The following is an 18,185-nucleotide window of genomic DNA, read 5'->3' as shown; positions in this document are numbered from 1 at the left end:
TGGAAGTGGAAGCCAAATAAACCCTTTCCTCCCCAAGTTGCTTTTGGTTCTGGTGTTTATCACAGCAACAGAGACCTGACCATGTGTTTTGGGGAGGATTGTGGAAGGACTTTGGAACTTTGGGTTGGAAAAGCCATTAAGTGTTCAAAGCTTGAGCTGTTCTGTGGAGCTTGGACGATAATGTTGAGGACAGTGCAGACTATGAAGGCCTGACTTCTCCAGGGGGAAGTTGAGAGTCCCTTAAAGACTTTATCAGGGCTGTTTGCTATTTTGAGTTGAGAATCTGTGATTCTGGTCAGCTGGAGCTGAAGAATCAGCTGTGTTTATGATAACAGAACCACTAAAAGTAAAATCTTTGCTTTACTGGGACATTTGATGTGGGTTGGCTGGAGCTGAGAAATCAGCAATGATTAAGAAGAAGAGACCAGCATCACTGAGGTGAAATCTTCTGGGACGTGTTTCCTCAGGGTCAGCACGCAGAAGACGTGTTCAGAGGGGCCAAGATTGTACCTCAGGCTGGCAGCCGAACTCAGTCACCTGTAGGAGTCTCCCAGGTGGTACTGGTTTTGAAGGCATGAAGGGGTTGTGGAGAGCAGCTGAGGCTGTGAGAGGCCAGGAGAGGCCATTGGTGAAGGTGCAGCCTCGGCAGCAGGTGAAGGTCCAGGGATGAAGGGGTCACACAGTTCAGGTTTGGCTCCATGAAGAGAGTCCAAGAAAGGTTATTGGTTAAACTACCCCAACTGCAGCCGGAGACCCCAGCAATTTGGTGACTCCCCAGCAGCAGCCATGGAGTGGAGACAAGTTGTGTGTGCTGTGGCAAGCCCTTTGGACCCCAGGAGCCCGTGAGTGGATCCCAGACATTGGGCACTGAGTTATTTACTGAGTTGGGAGTTTGTTTTGCTTTGTTCAGATTGTGACCTTATCCTGGTTATTTCCTCTTGGAATAAGAAAGTATTTATTTTCCTGGAGCCCACAGTTGAGAGACTGAACTTTTAAAGAGATTTTGGAGTTTTACAGAGACTTTGGATTTTAAGAGACTAGATATTTTAGAGGCTGAACTTTTTTGTTTGTTTGTTTTTTGTTTTTGTTTTTTTGGTTTTTCGAGACAGGGTTTCTCCATGTAGCTTTGCACCTTTCCTAGAACTCACTCTGTAGCCCAGGCTGGCCTCAAACTCACAGATATCCACCTGCCTCTGTCTCCCAAGTGTGCCACCACTGCCTGCTAAGGCTGAATTTTTAAAGTGTTTGAATTTGTAAAGACTGTGGAACTTGTAAAGCCGTTAGATTTATATTGTAATATTTTTATTAATGTGCCTTCTTGGTGACAAATGAGAAAGGTGAGGTGAGGTTCTGATTGAAAAGTGGTGTTTGTGCTTCAGGTGACAAGGGTCAGGTGTACTGGCTAGTTTATGTCAACTTGACACAAGTTAGTGTCATCTAAGAGGAGGGAGCCTCAAAGGCCTCCTCGGGTGTAGGCAGGGAAGCCTGTAGCACATTTTCTTAGTGATTGATTGGGGGGCCCAGCCCATGGTGGGTGGAGCCATCCCTGGGCTGGCGGTCCTGGGTTCTATAAGAAAGCCGACTGAGCAAGCCATGAGGAAGAAGTCAGTAGGCAGCGTCCTTCCATGGCCTCTGCATCGGCCCCTGCCTCCGCGTTCTGCCCTGTTTGAGTTCCTGTCCTGACTTCCTTCAGTGATGAACTGTGATGTGCAAGAGGAAGGAAAATAAACCCTCCCCAAGTTGCTTTTGGTCATGGTGTTTCATCACATCACAGCAACAGAAACCCTAAGACACCTACCAGTTGACAGACACCATGCTAAGTATGTGGGAGTCTGTCTGTGTCCTTATGCCCCAGGGAACAAACATATAGGGAGAAGAGGAACTAGAAAGCACTAGAATGTTCTGGAACATTGTAGAAGAATGGCTTATTCTGGTTGGGGGAGGATGTTCATGTCGGGCTGGATCTGAGCCGTGAGGGTCTTCTGCTCTTAGGCACGCAGGTTTGCCTGGTAAGGGACTGGAGGGGAACTCCATGCAGCCTGCAGTGGAACCTGATCTGACTTCTGCTGGTGTCTGCAACCAAGTGTGGGGTGGCTGGCGCCTGGGGGCTGCTGAGTCTTGCATTTGAATCCTGGCCCATTTTCAGAAAATTCCTCAGAGGCAAAACAGGGCCCACTCTTGGGGTCCTGTTCACTCCTTTTGAATGTACTTTTTGGACAAAACTACTCATTTCTGTTAACTTTTCTACATGCTTTCTAGATATTCTTCAGAGGAAGTCAGTGGGAGAGGGGGATGGAGGACAAAGTGGTTAGGGAATTCTGGGGGTGCCCCTCCACTTGTTAGTGTGGTAAAGGGCCACTGCCAGGCACCTGGTGGTGTCTTGCTCTAACCTGTGCTTGGCTGTCAAAAGTCTCTGGCAGGGCTGGAGGGTTCAGAGGGGAACCTTTCACCTCTTACTCAATGCTCACCAGGCTGGAGAGATGGCTTAGTGGTTAAAACACTTATCCTCTTGCGGAGGGGTCCCAGCATCTACACGGAGGCTCACAACTGCCTGGAACAACTCTAAATTCCAGAGGAGCTATGGTGATCTGAATAGGAATGGCCCTCAGAGGCCCATAGGTTTGAGTGTTTGGCCATTAGGGAGTGGCACTACTCGGCAGGGACTAGGAAGTGTGGCCTGGTTGGCATGCTGAGTTCCCCACCCCTTGGGGGCTCTCCCTGATCTGTTGCTGGTGTGTAGACTGCCCAGCTCTGTCTTCTGCTGGCCTAGGACCCGTCCGAGGGCCCTGGGAGCCGAAGCAAACAGCAGGAAGCATTCCTAAACTGTAGTGTCAGGGGAGGTTTGTATGACAACGTTGTTTCCTCAGACATTCAATATACTTTTGATCATCTGCACCCTATCAGAGTCCTTCCCAGGTTTTCAGGGCTGCCTAATTTCTTTTTCTTCCTTATTGGCTCTGCCCATGTTTTTCTGTTAACCTATTGGTACAGTCTTGGAGGAATTGGAGGTAATATGTATTTGGGTGGCCATTCTGCAATCTGGACATTTGCTGGAGGGCCAGTTCATTTGTTCAGTTGACATTTTGCTCGTTTTGTTGATAACCCGGCCCACCCCCCTTTCTCCCAGCCTCCTTTTTGCACCCTCTCTCTAGGGTCTTGTGTAGCCCAGGCTGGCCTTGAACTCTTGGTGCTCTTGCCTCAGCTTCCTGAGTGCTGGGTTGTGTGGGCCACACGCACCTTCTTTTCCCTGTTGAAACTTTTTTTCTTCTACAGTCTTTCACAGTTTGAATTTCATTTTCTTTTTTTCTTGTTTTCAAACAGAGGAGTGTCCCTTGCCCTCCTCTCAGGTCTCGCTCTGTAGACCAGGCTGGCCTTGTGCCCAGAGAGATTGCCTACCTCTGCCTCCATAGTGCTGGGATTAAAGGCGTTCAACATCATGCCTGTCTGATTCCCGCTACATTTCACCTCTTACAAAACCTTGCTGAGAGCCGGGCGGTGGTGGCGCGCGCCTTTAATCCCAGCACTTGGGAGGCAGAGCCAGGCGGATCTCTGTGAGTTCACAGTTAACGTTCTAGCTTTCCCTCTCACCCCGCTGGAGCTGGGGAGCCATTTGGCTTCAGTTTTCTAGGGTTTCCTCTTGGTCCAGATTTTATTCAAGCCTCACCTGGACCACAATATTTTTAGCCCTGAAATCCATTTCTTTATTTTTCTCTTCACCTTCCAAGCCAATGCCACACATTTCATATGTTTCAAAAACATTATTACGTTTAGTGCATGTGTGCTGAGCACACCTGCCACGGCGTGCTTGTTGAGGTCAGAGGACGGTAGGAACCGGTTCTCTCCTTTCACATGGGGGTCCAGGGTCAACCTAGGTCCTTGGCCTTGGCACCATTTACCCACTGAACCATCTCAGTGGCTCTTTTTAGATTTTTTATTGTAGAAGATACTCCCTTTCAGGGACTGATTTCTATATTGAAATAGTCTCAACAGGAACAACGAGCCAATACTTAATGGCTCGACACAATGAAAAAGTTTTTTTGGGGGGTTGTCTGGCCAGTCTGCACATGGCACTTTATTCCAAGGTCACATATTGAGGCACCAGAGTTCCCAGGGATAAAATGAGAGCTCCTGGAGTTGAACCTGACTGGGACCAACCACACAGCCTGCTGTCTGTGCCTCAGGGGCTGGTGGCAACTTAAAACATGTGACTGTCTTTCCCCCACTCAGAGAGGCTGCCTCCTGGCATCAGTATTTTCCCTCTGCCTCTGGCCTTCTGCCTGTCAAGGCTCAAGCATTTCTCTCACGAGCACTCCTGGTCCACGGGTAAAGATTGAGAGGCTGCTGCCGCAAAACCCACGGTACCACTGAAGCAGAATATAAAAGACACATGAGGATGTCAAGTGTCTTTAAGGGGATCTGGAGTCCAGCATTGTTTTAGAAGTGCCATCAGAGGTAGTGTCCTCATAGAAGGTATCTTTTATGGCATTCCTTTATGAGTTTAAGTGGGATGGTGGCATATGCCTGTCATCCCAGCTACTTGGGAAGCTGGGGCAGCTTGGATCACAAGTTTGAGGCCTGGTTGAGCTCCATAGTGAGTTTGAGGTCAGCTTGAGTAAATTAGCAAGATGCTTTCTCAATGTTCAAATAAACAAACAAACAAATAAGGGTTGGGGATGTACTTAGCAGTAGAGTGATTGCCTAACATGCTCAAGGCCTGTGTTCAAACCCAAGTACCCTCAATCAATCAATCAATCAATAATAAATGAATGGTGGGGATAGTCTCCATACTGCAGGAAGGTTTGGATCCACTGATTGGCTTCTACAGGGTGGAGGCTGGGTTGCTCCTGGGCAGTACAGGTGCCGCAGCCTCTGGCTGAGTGACCAAGACACTGACTCCTGGAGTTGGAGAGGAACTGGAGTTAAGGAAGTTGTAGGTTTCTCGGGTTACTCTGGAGTAGGAATCTAAGGAAGTAAGACAGTGGAAAGGGGAATGCTTCTCATCAGTCACAGGAGTCTGTGAGTATAGGGGCCTGGCCAGAGCCACAGGCCATTTGCATGGCTGAAGAGGTTGGGGAATCTAGTATTGAGGGTTTTCTTGGTTAGGGGCTTGCTAGTTCAATGGCCTATAGGGTCAGTGATCTATGGGATCAGGGGTCTGCTGGTCAGTGGTCTGTGGGATCAGTCATCTGTGGGGTCAGGGGTCTGCTGTGTCAGTGATCTATAGGTCGGGTTCTGCAGGGTCAGGGGTCTGCTGGGTCAGTGGTCTGCTGGATCAGGGGTTCTGCAGGGTCAGGGGTCTGCTGGGTCAGTGGTCTGTATGGAGGACCAGGGGTCTGCAGGGTCAGGGGTCTGCTGGGTCAGGGGTCTGCTGGGTCGGGTTGCTGGGTCAGGGGTCTGTATGGAGGATCAGTGGTCTGCTGGGTCAGGGGTCTGTATGGAGGATCAGGGGTCTGCTGCGTCAGGGGTCTGTATGGAGGATCAGTGGTCTGCTGGGTCAGGGGTCTGCTGGGTCAGGGGTCTGCTGGGTCAGGGGTCTGTATGGAGGATCAGTGGTCTGCTGGGTCAGGGGTCTGCTGGGTCAGGGGTCTGCTGGGTCAGGGGTCTGCTGGGTCAGGGGTCTGCTGGGTCAGGGGTCTGCTGGGTCAGGGGTCTGCTCCAGCAGATCTCAGGAGCTGAGCAGTTGGATGGCTGAGTGGAAGCATGACAGGTGGGGGAAGCAAGGGCTGCAGAAGTCATGGTGAGAAGGTGGAGGAAGTAAGTCAAGGGGCCACAGTGTTTAGGGTGAATTGGAAGCATGTAAGAAGAGGAGGCAGGAGATCCTGAGGATGGGCAAGAGCGCTGGGGAGAGCATGGAACCGTACACTGAAGATGGGAAAGGATGCAAAGTGAGTCGCCCTGGGACACTGTGATGGTTCTTCACAAGTTTCCATGAAATTGTTATGTGATCCAGTAATTCCACCTCTATAAGACATATCTGAAAGGATCAAAAGCAGGGGTTTGAAGAGAATTTTGCTCACCAAAGTTCACAGTGGTGTGCCATAAGGGCAGGGCAGATGTTCATACAAAATGTGGTATGTTCCTATAATGGAATACTAGTCGATCTGCAAAAAGAAATTCTGATCCATGCTATAACATAAATGAACCTAAAAACATCAAAATAAATCAGGAATTAAAGGACAAATAATGAAGGACTGTATGTAATGAAGTACACAGAACAGACCATTGTAAAGTCCGAGTGTCTGACGGGCAGAGAAGGGAATGCAAATGTTGTAGGTATGTGGCAAAGCAAAGGAGACCACTGAAGCCAGGAGCTGTGGGAGGGGAGGATCTGGCATCTTCTAGGCTCCGTGTGTGTGTGTGTGTGTGTGTGTGTGTGTGTGTGTGTGTGTGCGCGTGTGTGTGTGTGTGTGTGCGCGCGCACACATGCACTCTCCAGTAGAAATGGCAGCCCTGGCAATGGGGCTGACGCACTGAGGCTGTCTGCGGAGTTCAGGGTGAAGAAGCAGAATGCACATCTGGAAGGAATGTTGGCAAGCTCACAGGCCAGCAGTGACCTGGGTCTCAGAGGAGGAATGTAGGCACAGATGGGGTCAGGAAGGGACAGCAGGATCCAGGATATGCAGTACAGGCAATGACCACAGCGCCCACCTCGCTCCAGCCATGCGGACACCTCTAGTTTCAATGTGAGGGTGGGCTGTGAGTCCTTTCGGGACAGTGAGCAGTTTCTGGAAGAACGGCTGAAGAACTTTCTTGCGGGTATTACTTGCAACAGTGCCCTCTAGTGAGGCTCTGGATAAGAAAGCTGCTGGGCAGAGTACAGTGATTCCAAACAGTTTAATGTAATTCCAAGACAGTGTGATCACATCTCTACACATATACAATATGCATATGTGAGTTTACAGATCCCATTAATAACTCGCTTCACCTCAGAGACTGAAAATATGATCAAAAAGAAACTGAGTTACAAGCTATAACAGAGTTCACCACAACAGGACCCCTTCCTCACCCTACAGTTAGTAATATTACAATTAAAATAACTCTATTCTTCTATAATTTTTCTGTTAAAATCATCTCATAAATTTACAATGCTATTATTAGTTTCCAAGACTAATATAAATTCACTCCATTTTTCTACAACGAAAATGATGATTAATTTAGAAGCGCACGACGTCATGATGAAAACGAGCATTTTAGTAGCAACAACTTCATCAGTTAAGAATTAGTTTTCTTGAAAAACATTCTAAAGCCAAGTAAAATATCCATCCTTATAACATACCTATAATGAGACTAAGGGATAGGTTACATAGAGGTCTACGACACACTGGTTTGTCCTTTAAAAAAAAAGTAGACATTTATAAATAAAGAGACACATCACAGAGGAAAAAGAGGTACACGAGAAAATACTGTTGCACGCAATAATCCCCACACAGATTAACATGGATTAACACTTTCTTACAGAAACCATACAGTGAAGGAACAGATGGGCCAGGGCTTTCAAGGGGTTATCAAGATTGAGCTGAGATGACCTGGTAGAGAAATACCTAGGTGAGATGACCTTGGAGGAAGGAGCCTTGTTCCTTGGACTGGGGACGGGCATTGCCAGGTCTCCTCTTCCCTGTTTTTGTCCTACGAAGTATGTCTTTCTGCCCAGAGCGTCCTGAGCTCACAGGTGGCTGGCTGAAAGGTAAGCATTGCTATAGATCTTTCTCGCCATCTTCACGGTGCCTTTTGTTTTTGGAAATGTGATATAGTATCAGGCTGCAGCTCAATACATGTGGTCAGAGCAAATGGGCTGGAAACCCCGTCATTCTGATCTGCCCCCCACTCTCCCGTGCCTTTGTGGCTAGGGAGCAGCAGAGCAACAGAGCCCTCACGGCCTCCCAGCTCTGCTGAGGTGAGGAGGACGGCAAGGGCTGGGTGCTGAGGCCTTAGCTGTGTGTGAAGGAACAGGATGTGCCTTGCCCATTGGACACATTGAGGCTGGCTCCAACCTCTAAAGGGTTCCTCTTCCTTCTCATCCATAAAGCTATACTTTTCCTATCAGAAATTTGGCTTGATATATATATACACAAACATATATATCAACATCTCTATCTATACAGTGCTGCTACTACACTAGGAATTCTGCAGCCCCAACATCCGCCTTTGTCAACTTCATTTGGTTAAAAGACACACACACAAAGGGGTGAAGGGGGCTTTGGGGGCGAGAAATGATTGTGCCCTGGGCAACCCATGGAAGAAAGCCAGCCTCAAATGGGCAGTACACAGAGAGAGGGGGGTGTGTGGAGGGCAGGGGGCTAGCGGACTTGGAGGCAGTGTGAACAGAATCTCTGCTTTGAAGGGCACGTGGTGTGTGTGTGTGTGTGTGTGTGTGTGTGTGTGTGTGTGTGTGTGTTTCGTTCCACTCAGTCACAGAAAGCTAGAGGATGGCACACTCAAGTCACTTGAAACTTCCTATGTCCTTCCTCCTAATCTGAGCCGAAGTACTAATAGCAAATGCCCAGGCCACCAGCCCAGCAGGGAGGCAGGAGCATGGCTCTCAAGGCTAAGCAAGTCTGCTAGTTGGCTCTGGAGCTTCCTGGAGTCCTGAGTGCCAGAGCATGGATCTGTGGTGACAGCAGGGAGGCAGAGGTGGCTATGGGAGCAGTGAGTCTACATGGGGGGAGGGGCAAGAGAGAGCCATTTTGGAAGCTGATTTGAGAGGACACTAAAGAGAGCCAGCCACAGCAGAGACCTTCTTTAGATGCAGTAACTTTAACTTTTCAAATATTAATGAAAAGCGCATTTTTACGCCTCTCATTTTTAAAAACATGGGTTAGCTCCAAAGACAATGACACAAAATTCATTTGGTTTATTAGTGCAAAGGAAAACACACACACACACACACACACACACACACACACACACACACACACACACACACACACACACACACCAGGAGCCTGGGAGTATGGCTCAGAAGGGTGAGATGAGGAACATTCTGTAAGGACATTCTAACAGCTCACAAGAGCATGCTGTCAGCACTGTGTGTGTGTGAAGCCAACACACACAAAGCCAACAGAGGTGAAGTCCCGGGTACCCTGGCATGCTGCAGCTCTCAAGGGGTCTGCTAGAGGAACGGTCACATCACACCATAGATCACCATGGGTTCTCCACAGTTCAGTGGTGGCACAAGAAAAATCAAAACTCAGTCCACACAGTGAGTTCCAGACCAGCCAGGGCTACATGGTGAGACCCTGTCTTAAAGACACGACACAACAAAACAAAAACACCTCAAAAAACCCAAACCCAACAAAACTGTCAGGGAAATTGACCTTTCTTGTCTTCTGCCTACCAGCGGCCCCCCACTTGTCCCTGTAAATCCCTCTGCAGACCCAGTTCCCATGGGCCGTCTTTCGCTGTTCACCCCCAGCTCCTTTGGCTCAGAAGCACCTGCGCCTGTGAGCAGAGGCCTCTCAACTGGGTTTCCCAGCTTAGCCAGACAATGGGGAAATGAAAGAACACATCATTTTACATGGGTTTTATTTTAAAGAAAAGGAAAGGAAAGAAAGAAAGGAAGAAAAGAAAGGAAGAAGGAAAGAAAGAAAGAAAGAAAAAGAAAGGACTAAAACAGTGATATGTGGAAAACCCCATGGCATAGGGGTATGGTTCTCCCTCTCAAAATGCTGACCAAAGCTTCACTGGTCATACCTTCAGAGCTGCTGAGAACCAGCATCATCTACTGCCAGGTGAGTGATCTAGTCCCGGAGGAAGCACTCAAATCAAGACAGAAGTGATGAAGCAGAGATCACTTCTCACTGCCCACTCCATGCTGTCAAGAAGGCCTTGACAACAAGTGTCGATACAACATGGCACAGGCCTCTACGTCTGGCCCAGGTTCAGGACTCACCCCTTCCCATTCCCTCTAGACTTCCTTTCACATTCTCTCAGGTTCACTGGAAAGCAACAATAAAGGAAAGGCGCACAGTGGGCTACAGAACAGTGTAATGCCTGCCTTGGGGAGACACAGCTTCTAACACAAGAGTCAATCAATCACTGTGGTGGAAGATGTCAGTTATAAACAATTTTCTTTTAAAAAGTACCAGGTTAAATGTAAACTATAAAATACTTTAACTATAAAATGTAGCCAAAAGTATGCTTGAATATCGACAGTCAATTGCGTAGTTTACTTGCTACTGGGGAAAGCAAAGGGCAAGAAACATGCTCTCCCCGTCCTTGAACATCACATTGATTATGACACAAAGAATCATCTCTTCCTTGGTTTCACCTCTGGTATACCAATGAGCTATTCTCAGAATTCACTTCGGCAACAGTGACCAGGGTACACATTCATCCTTACTTTCAGCCCACAGAGAATTCATAGTCTTTTAAATCACAAGATCAAGCTGGCTACATGATTTCAAAAAAGGCTAAAACCAGGACGAATGCCCACATTTGAGGTAATTATTGCCATTAGGTCACAGTTTGTGTAAGATAATGTATCTAAAACCTTCTGAAAACATTGCCAGGTGCTCTCCGGAGTTCCAGAACACCTACCAACACCAACCAGGATCTCAGGTCTGCACTAGTTGGGTTTGCTTCCAAAGGAGTTAAAGTTCTACAAGAATTTAGAACTTGTGTAAACGACCTAAGAAGTTAGGCAAACAAGCCTGGAGCCAGTCAGTAAAGACATTTTTAGAAGAAACGAGAAATTCAACCGAACAACTGAGCAGATACTTAAGAGTCTTAAAGAAGTTAGTTCAAATCTAGTCTCCAGCACTTCTAGACTGAGTCTTGTCCTCTCTCAAGTGAACTGACCCGCGGCTGTGGTGCCCCCAACCTCCGCAGCCAGAGGCACCTCCTCTCACTTCCTCACTGGGATGCTTCGCTCCACTATGCTCTGTCCGTCTCCCCGAGAAGGGTCTCTCTTGCAGAAAACTCCATTTTGTTCCTCTTCCCAACTTGCCTTCATCTTCCCCTCCTCTTCTTGTTTGTTTTTGTTTCTTCATAGAAAAAAAAAGTTTCTGGACACAGACCCAGATGGTATTTACAAATTTGGCGTGAACCTGGCTTCTGGTTCTGTCCAGAGCTGAATAGAGGGTCTAGTACAGAGATCAGAGCTGTCAAGATATTTATCAAGTACAGTAAAAAATAGCATTTTGGGAAAAAAAATATATATACTTTTAGTATTGCCTTTCTAGGATTAACTCTAAGCAAGAAAAATCATCTTCTGTGTTTATTTTTTTGAAAGAAAAGAACACTTTCCCTTCGCTCTCCTAAGAGTTGTAGCAGCGTGACTAGTGACTAAAGCTAGAAAGGAATTCTAGGAATCCAGAGAAACCCCCCGAGTTTTCTTCAAGTTGAACTCCTCTTCCACCTGAATCCAATCCAGGAACCTCTGCACAGCCCTGCTGAAGTCCACAGTCACAGGGAAGACAGGTGTGACACTCTGCCCAGGACTGACTGTGCTACACAGGGATGCAGCTGAGGCTGGGGGCTGTGAGCGCAGCTCTAGAGCCACGCAGACAGAATCGAGCCCTCTGTCCCCTTCTCCCTAGAGGGTGGCCCGGGCAGGCTGCAGGCTCTGTAAGATACAGGTACTGACATGGCTGGTGTCATGGGGTTCATTCCGCAATTCTTAGCACAGTGTTTGGCACACAGGGAAGGCAGCATCACTGAACAGCTCATTAGAGATAGGCTGCTCACTGCAGTTAGTTAAACAGGAAACAACATTTCATAGAGGAAAGTCCCAATTAACAAAAACAGGATAAAAAACTTGGGGGTTCTGAACTGTATCCTATTTTTCCTTCCACACATGCCACTTTCTCAGAGGGCCAGCTTTTCCATCTGTCAAACAGGGTACTGACTCTTGCCAGGGGTGTGTGGCTGGGATGTGGGAGGATGCTCAGGCCCTGGCATACTGTGAACACTCAATAAATGTTGGTGAGTCCTTACACATGGGGTACTACTAGTGTGCAGCAAGAGGCAATCAGCGTAATGTTCTCCTGCATGGGTCTGAGATGTAGGACCCTGAAAGGATTGGGGGAGGGGTGTCGTCTGTGACAGGGAGCCACCAGGATCTCTTTTCTGGCAATTCTGGGACGGCCTGGGCTCTCTCATGAGCTGCCCTAAAGACTCAGTTGGCCATACAGTGAGCCATAGTGCCAAAGTGTTCATGAGGTTTCTTTTGCAATTAAGTAAGCCTCATTTTGCCCTCTTTGGTTCTCTAGAGGCTTGATGGATTTGTCTGAGTACTGCTTGTAGAGACTAGGCAAGTGGACAGATACTGCCTAAGCCTGGGGTGCAGTGTGGGTCCCCAGGGAAGGTCTGCTTGCTGGTTTTCTAGCCCACACTGTACCATGAGATCAATTAAGCACAAATGTGAGCACTGTAGGGCCCTCGGTTCCCCAGGAGCAGCAGCGTTTAGGACCACTACTCCACTCCTCTTTAAAGATGAGTGGTTTTGAAACAAATGCAGTGAAGTACAAAGAGCAGGCAGGAGAAGAGAATATTGCCCAGAAGGGAATGGGGAATGAATGGTATTTGTTCTTCTCTAGAGGTGTCTTTGAGAAGGTTCTTTGGCTACAGAAAGGGACAATTTTACTTTCCATTCTAATTTGGTAAGGACATCTCTGGCCTGCTTAATTCTGAGGCTTCCCCTTCAAGAATCTATAAAGCACATAAGAGGGACAAACAGGAGTGGGGAGCAGGGCCTGTGAGCCCCTGGGCTGGAATGTGTTGTGGTATAATGGCTGGCTGGGGAGTTGTGCGGTCTCAGGCTGGGCCATGGGAGGAGACCCTGCCTCTCATCAAGCTCTGTCTGCTAGCTGGGGCACCAAGCAGTTTCCTTCTGTTTGTTTTTTGTCCTAGCAGCTATTTGGCAGGCCAGCAAGAGCCATGCTCACTCCTCCCTCCCCTGCCCTCAGCCAGACGATGAGAACCTGGGGGAGGGAGGGGCAGAGTGAGGACCCCATCACCCTTACTACCATGAACCACCAGTAATACTTCCCTAAGCCTCCTCAACATTAACTCCACTCCCTACGATCACCCAACCCACTCCTCCACCACACTGTTCAAAAAGAGTGTTTGCAACTCCCGAGACCTGGTCCAGGGAGGTCCTCTCTGCTGGGCTGGCCTCCCTTCCTGACCTGCTCCACACTGTGGTCGGTCAGTTCCAGTCCTTAGAGGCAAAGAGAACAAAGCCAAGTTGGCTTTTATAGCAGAAAACAACTTTGCCACCAGGAAGGAGAGAAATCTGAATACAGTCCACCCCACCCCCTCTCCTCTGAATCACATCAACCACATCCACTTCACAGGGTTAACTGACACTAACACCAGCCTTGCCTACCCACTGGCCTGCTCATCTGCTCTCCTAAAACATCACCCCAACATACTGACACAGAGACCTGGGTGCTAAGGCCCAGATGGTCAGTAAGAACCCAGCGAGCAGCGGAGGTTCCACAGTTGTGTTTCCTCCTCATCTTCCTCATGCTGAGGAGTGTTCATTCATTAGAGAGGGCCCAGAGGGTGCACCAGGGACACACGGTCCACTAAGGACAAAGTGGGCCTCCTCCCACCGAGAGTGTACGGAGTCCTAAGGACGGCAGCCTTTCTTCCCTCTTCTTTGCCAAAGGGATGGATGCATCGGTGCTGAGCACCTTGGAAGGAACGTGGGTGAGGACGCTAACTGGCGCAGGTCTTCTGTGACTCCTGGTGAGTCAGCTCTGTGCAGGGGCTTGCGACCAACGCTGGAGGGGGTGAAGGTTTGCACAGCGGCTGTCTTCTGTCTGGGGAAGCCAGTGCTTTCAGTCCTTCTTCCCAGGGCCTGGTGTCTGAGTGACAGTGGGCAATGTGTACACACCCAGCACCACACTTCGGGCACTGACGGGCAGAGCCAGAGCGCAGCAGGGAGGCGGCTACAAGTCCCACTGTGCCCTTCACTTGCCAGTCATTTAGAAGGGGTCCTGCAGCGTCTGAGCAGCTGCTGGACTTTGCGTGGGGCTCTCCTGTGTCCCATTCCTTGACTTGGCTCCCTAGAACTGTGTGCTGGAAGGAGGTCTGGGGACAAAGCAGACTAGGGAAATGGGAAGGGTGGTAACTGAGCAGGACTGAATGAGACAAAACTATCTCACGAGGAGACACCGACTGCCCATCACCCTCACTACACCTAATGGCTTTTGGGTGAGACCACTGTCTCTGCATTGAGGGAGATAAGCCACACTCCAAGTATGCTGATGGGAAAGAGTGAAGGTATGGGAAAGGGTCTAGGGCAGCTTTGAGAGGGGCCTTTTATGCTAAATGTCAGATGTGAGGCCGGCTAAAATCTGGACAGTAGTTCAGACGTGGCGGAAAGCGCAGAGAATATGGGAGAAGCTGCCAAAGGGTCTAGAAGACGCGGCCCAACAGTGGCTGTGTACTGCTGGGCCACGCAGAGAAGGGCCCGAGTGCCCGCGTCTCTGCTTTGCAGTAGGCCTTCCTCACAGCTAGTTATGGGCAGAGACGACAGAAACGGTTCCTAATTCCTGGGCCTTCCCTTTTGTTTTCTTTCTTTTCCTCTGACGAGACTGGACATCGGCATGTCCCTCCAGTCTACTCATACTCACAGCTATAATAAAGTAAGTTTCAACATTACGAAGAAGACACAGATACTTGGAATAAATGTCTACTTCAAACCCTGACTAAGGAGCAACAAGGTGACAATGACCTTAATCACAGTGGCAACAACACAAACCATCAGTACACTGACACTAACCTGACGAGCAGCAAGGACGTTCACTCTTGATCTGGAAAGGGAAGGGAGGACACAGTGGGGAAGAGTGAGAAGCTTCCGTCTAAGCAGACGAGAAGAGAGGAGAGGACAGAGTCATCCCTCCCCCAGACGACCAGCTCCAGACGGCGTTGGCCTCCAGATGCTGCCACACAGCGAGGCAAAGCCAGGTCCACTCTCAGTCAGGACCAGACGCCTGGTGACTCTAGTATGCGAAGGTCCCACGGGAAACTGTGACAGATGGATTTCCATGCCGTGAGGCTCTGGGAGCCTCTAGCTCAGGGCTTCTCCACAGACTTGGCTTCCCACCCCTCTTTGAACTGACTTTTCCGCTGTCTCACTTGCAGCTAAAGCCAGTCTTGGGCTAACGTGGTCCTGAGCAGGAAGAGAGAAGGATGCAGCTCCTACCCCAGGCCTGCTTCATTCATTATGCCTCCAGCAAGTCCGTGGCTGGAAGTGGGTCAGGCCTTGCCGGGCTCCAGCATCTCTTCTTTTTGGCCCAAGGTGCACTAAGACATACCCAGTTTGGGGACTTTATAAGAACTGATGAGTAGGGAAGTTTCCAGAGTTTTTCACAGCTAAAAGCTAAGTAAGCTTTGTTACTGAAGGAGGGCAGGTATCATGAAGAAAGCCTTTCACAGTAGATTGCTCAGGGCCTGCAGAAGGAAGACAGGGAGGGAGTCTGGACTGCTGACGAGACCTTTTACCTGAAGATGTGGATTGGGGCCAGCTAGGACTCACACCAGGATCAAACAATCCATACCATGCTACTGTGTCCCATCCAGGACCCGACTGGTCTCCACCCTCCATGGCTTCAGAGTTTCTCAGTAGGAATACAAAATTCCTACCCACCTCACTGTTCAAAGTTGGAGAAAATATCCAGATGTAGCAAAGGTGCAAAGGTGAGGGTTCAGGGCAGACTTCTTTGGAGGCCTAATTGTCCATGGGAGTGTTTTCCCAAATGTCCCTCCAGCCCCTCTGCCTGCTGTATCTCTCTCAAAAGCAGAGGTCAAGGTGTGTTGGGAGGCCTAGGATAACTTCAGGAAAGAAGCAACAGCAAACTTACCAGTGGAGGTCTGCAGGGGAGAGCTGGGCACACTAGCAGTCTGACTGCAGCCCCTGGAGCTGGTGCAGAGAGGTGTGGGTGTGATGAGAGGATCAGGCTTCTTGTGGGAGGAAGGGGGGGAGGGAGGGAGGGCGGGCGGGCCTGGGGAGGTAACTAGAAACGGGAACAGGTCTCCTGCTTCTCCCCATACGGCTCCAGGAAGGAGGTGTGGTGGGCTTGGAGGCTGAGGCAAAGCTGACATTCTTAAGAGCCCCGCACGCCATATGAGGCAGAGCTAGGGCAGGCAGGAAGTCTCTCTGGACCTCTGCCCTCAGAGTAAAGCTCAGCAAGAGAACCAGCTGTCACCAGTGTGCCCCCACCTGGCTTCCACATCCCTCTTGAGACCCGTGATCCTCCCCTTCTAATGCAAGCTTCTTTAAAATCCTTCTGCTCACAATGAGCCCAGGAAAGACAATCCCCATGACATTAAAATGATACAAAAACAAAAAGACCCAAGTAAAATACTCTAACAGCTTAACACAGAGCTGAGAACGTATCTGACCAGCCCCAGGCAGTTTCTTGGAGTACCAGTGGAAGTAAACCCTTCACCGTGTCTGTCTGTCTGTCTGTCTGTCGGTCGTTAAGGCACTAGGAGGGAATGATGTAAAATCAAGACTGCAAGGGCTGTGACGGCGGTGCCAAGGGACACACAGGGAGGGTGGCAGCCCTGCTCACACCCACACGTGCACACTCATGCACACTCACTCGTTCACCTAGACCACCACATTGGTTCCATGCCTATGTTATATCACTTTTTTGTGCAATTATATTGAGGAATAGTCTATTGGTATCACTGGAGTTGAACACAAGGTAGGAAACAAGGGTGCAGAGTGCTACATTCTACGAGGGTGTCCGTGACGACCACTAGCCCTATGTACACGACTAGGGGTAGATTCAAAGAGAAAAAAAAGTCTCGGAAAAGAAAAAAATCAAAGACTGCAACACACATTATTAATGACATCTGAGGAATAACATTGCTTAGAGATTTATCCAGAATGCCCCAAAAGAGGAAACCCACCCCTCTCCTGAGGGGTCTTCTTTCCATCAGTCTGGCTGACCCCACTATTCCTGATGAATGAGCCAGAACTGGGCTTTGTCAACCCCAGACCAATCCCCAAATATGAGCCTCCTCAGGCCATGGCCTGACATTTGAAAGGGGTGCTGACCCTTTTGGAGTTCTGGAAAAATCCCTACTTTTCATGTTCAATTAATTAAAAATCTATTGGATTTCTGTATCAGGTGTCCCTGACAGCAAACTCTTCAGTGTCACTGCTGCCATATGAAAATAATCTTTAAAAAGTTCATAAAGTTCTTCAAAAACTGGGGCCCCTTGCTTCCAGAATCTTCCTGTAGCTCTTCTTTTCCTTTCCAGTTTGGTGCAGAATGGGTTTGTGAGCTGTGTTTTTTTCTTTTTTTCCTCTTTTGTTACTAACATTTTTCTTTTTCTTTTTTTTTTCCTTTTTCTTTTTTAAAATAAAAAGCATAGATTTCCCACTCCTTAATCCCTTCCTTTAAAACGTTCTCTTCTCTGCCCTAAGTCCTCCCCGTCTAGTTCAAGTCCCCCCACAGCTGCCCCCTCCCCGCCCCATTTGCATTGTCTGTGTGCGGCACCTGCAGTATAAAACCCCAGCTCCCCAGGTCTGCTGGGAGCTCCTCCACCCCGCGCCCTGCGGGCCCTCTCCAGTGTTTAGATGTAAGGGTATTGGTTGACCTTGGCAGGACTCAGTGGGTATCCAGTGTAGACGGTGGAGGCTGGTGAGGCGCTGATATAGGTCTGGTGGGCAAACTGGGCCGGATACTGACTGGGGTGGATGGTGGGTGAGGGTAGGACCCGGGGCCCCATGCTCACGGGAACTTGGTGGACGATGCTGGCCGGATAGGCAGTGTGCTGCACAGTGTGGCGTGCTGAGCCTTGGGATGCCACCAGGTGGGCTACGGTGCCAGTGGAGCCTAGGGCTGTGGGCGCTGTATAGGTGTAGAGGTGAGGCTGGGTGGGAAGGTGGGCAGCTGCAGCCAGGTGGGGGTGTACAGTGCCATGGCTGGGGCTGTTGTGTGGGAAGGTGTAAGGAGCCTGGGCCATGGTAGGAGTGATGTAGGCCTGCTGTCGACGGTGACTCCCAGTGCGGTCTGCAGCCATGTGCTGTTGAGCCTGAGAAGAAAAGCAGCAGAGGGACTGTGTTAGGGAAGAGGGAAACTATGGGAGACAGAATGGGAAGCCAGAGTGACCACACCCATTTCCCTTCAAAAGCAGAGAGCATAAACATTTGTGTGGATTGAGAAAGTAATGTCTGACTGGCTAGTCAGCAGACTAGGGTGCTATCTGGCCAGTCCGGA

General features: G+C 49.3%; 1 protein-coding gene across 6 annotated transcripts in view; it reads right to left on the bottom strand.

Moving 5' to 3' along the window:
* Positions 1-6,815: 6,815 nt before the first annotated feature.
* The window catches only part of Hipk2 (homeodomain interacting protein kinase 2), a 192,456-nt gene continuing 181,086 nt past the window's right edge, over positions 6,816-18,185 (bottom strand). For all 6 annotated transcript variants that reach the window (XM_028889298.2, XM_028889301.2, XM_028889302.2 and 3 more), the window contains exon 15: positions 6,816-18,000. In XM_028889298.2, the coding sequence (XP_028745131.1) occupies positions 17,539-18,000 (462 nt within the window). In that variant the 3' untranslated portion in view covers positions 6,816-17,538. The remainder of the gene's footprint in view (positions 18,001-18,185) is intronic.

Source organism: Peromyscus leucopus, chromosome 3, assembly GCF_004664715.2.
Source record: "Peromyscus leucopus breed LL Stock chromosome 3, UCI_PerLeu_2.1, whole genome shotgun sequence".
NCBI classification, from domain to species: domain Eukaryota; kingdom Metazoa; phylum Chordata; class Mammalia; order Rodentia; family Cricetidae; genus Peromyscus; species Peromyscus leucopus.
The sequence above is the reverse complement of the archived record's forward strand: the minus strand, read 5'-3'. Positions and strand labels throughout refer to the sequence as shown.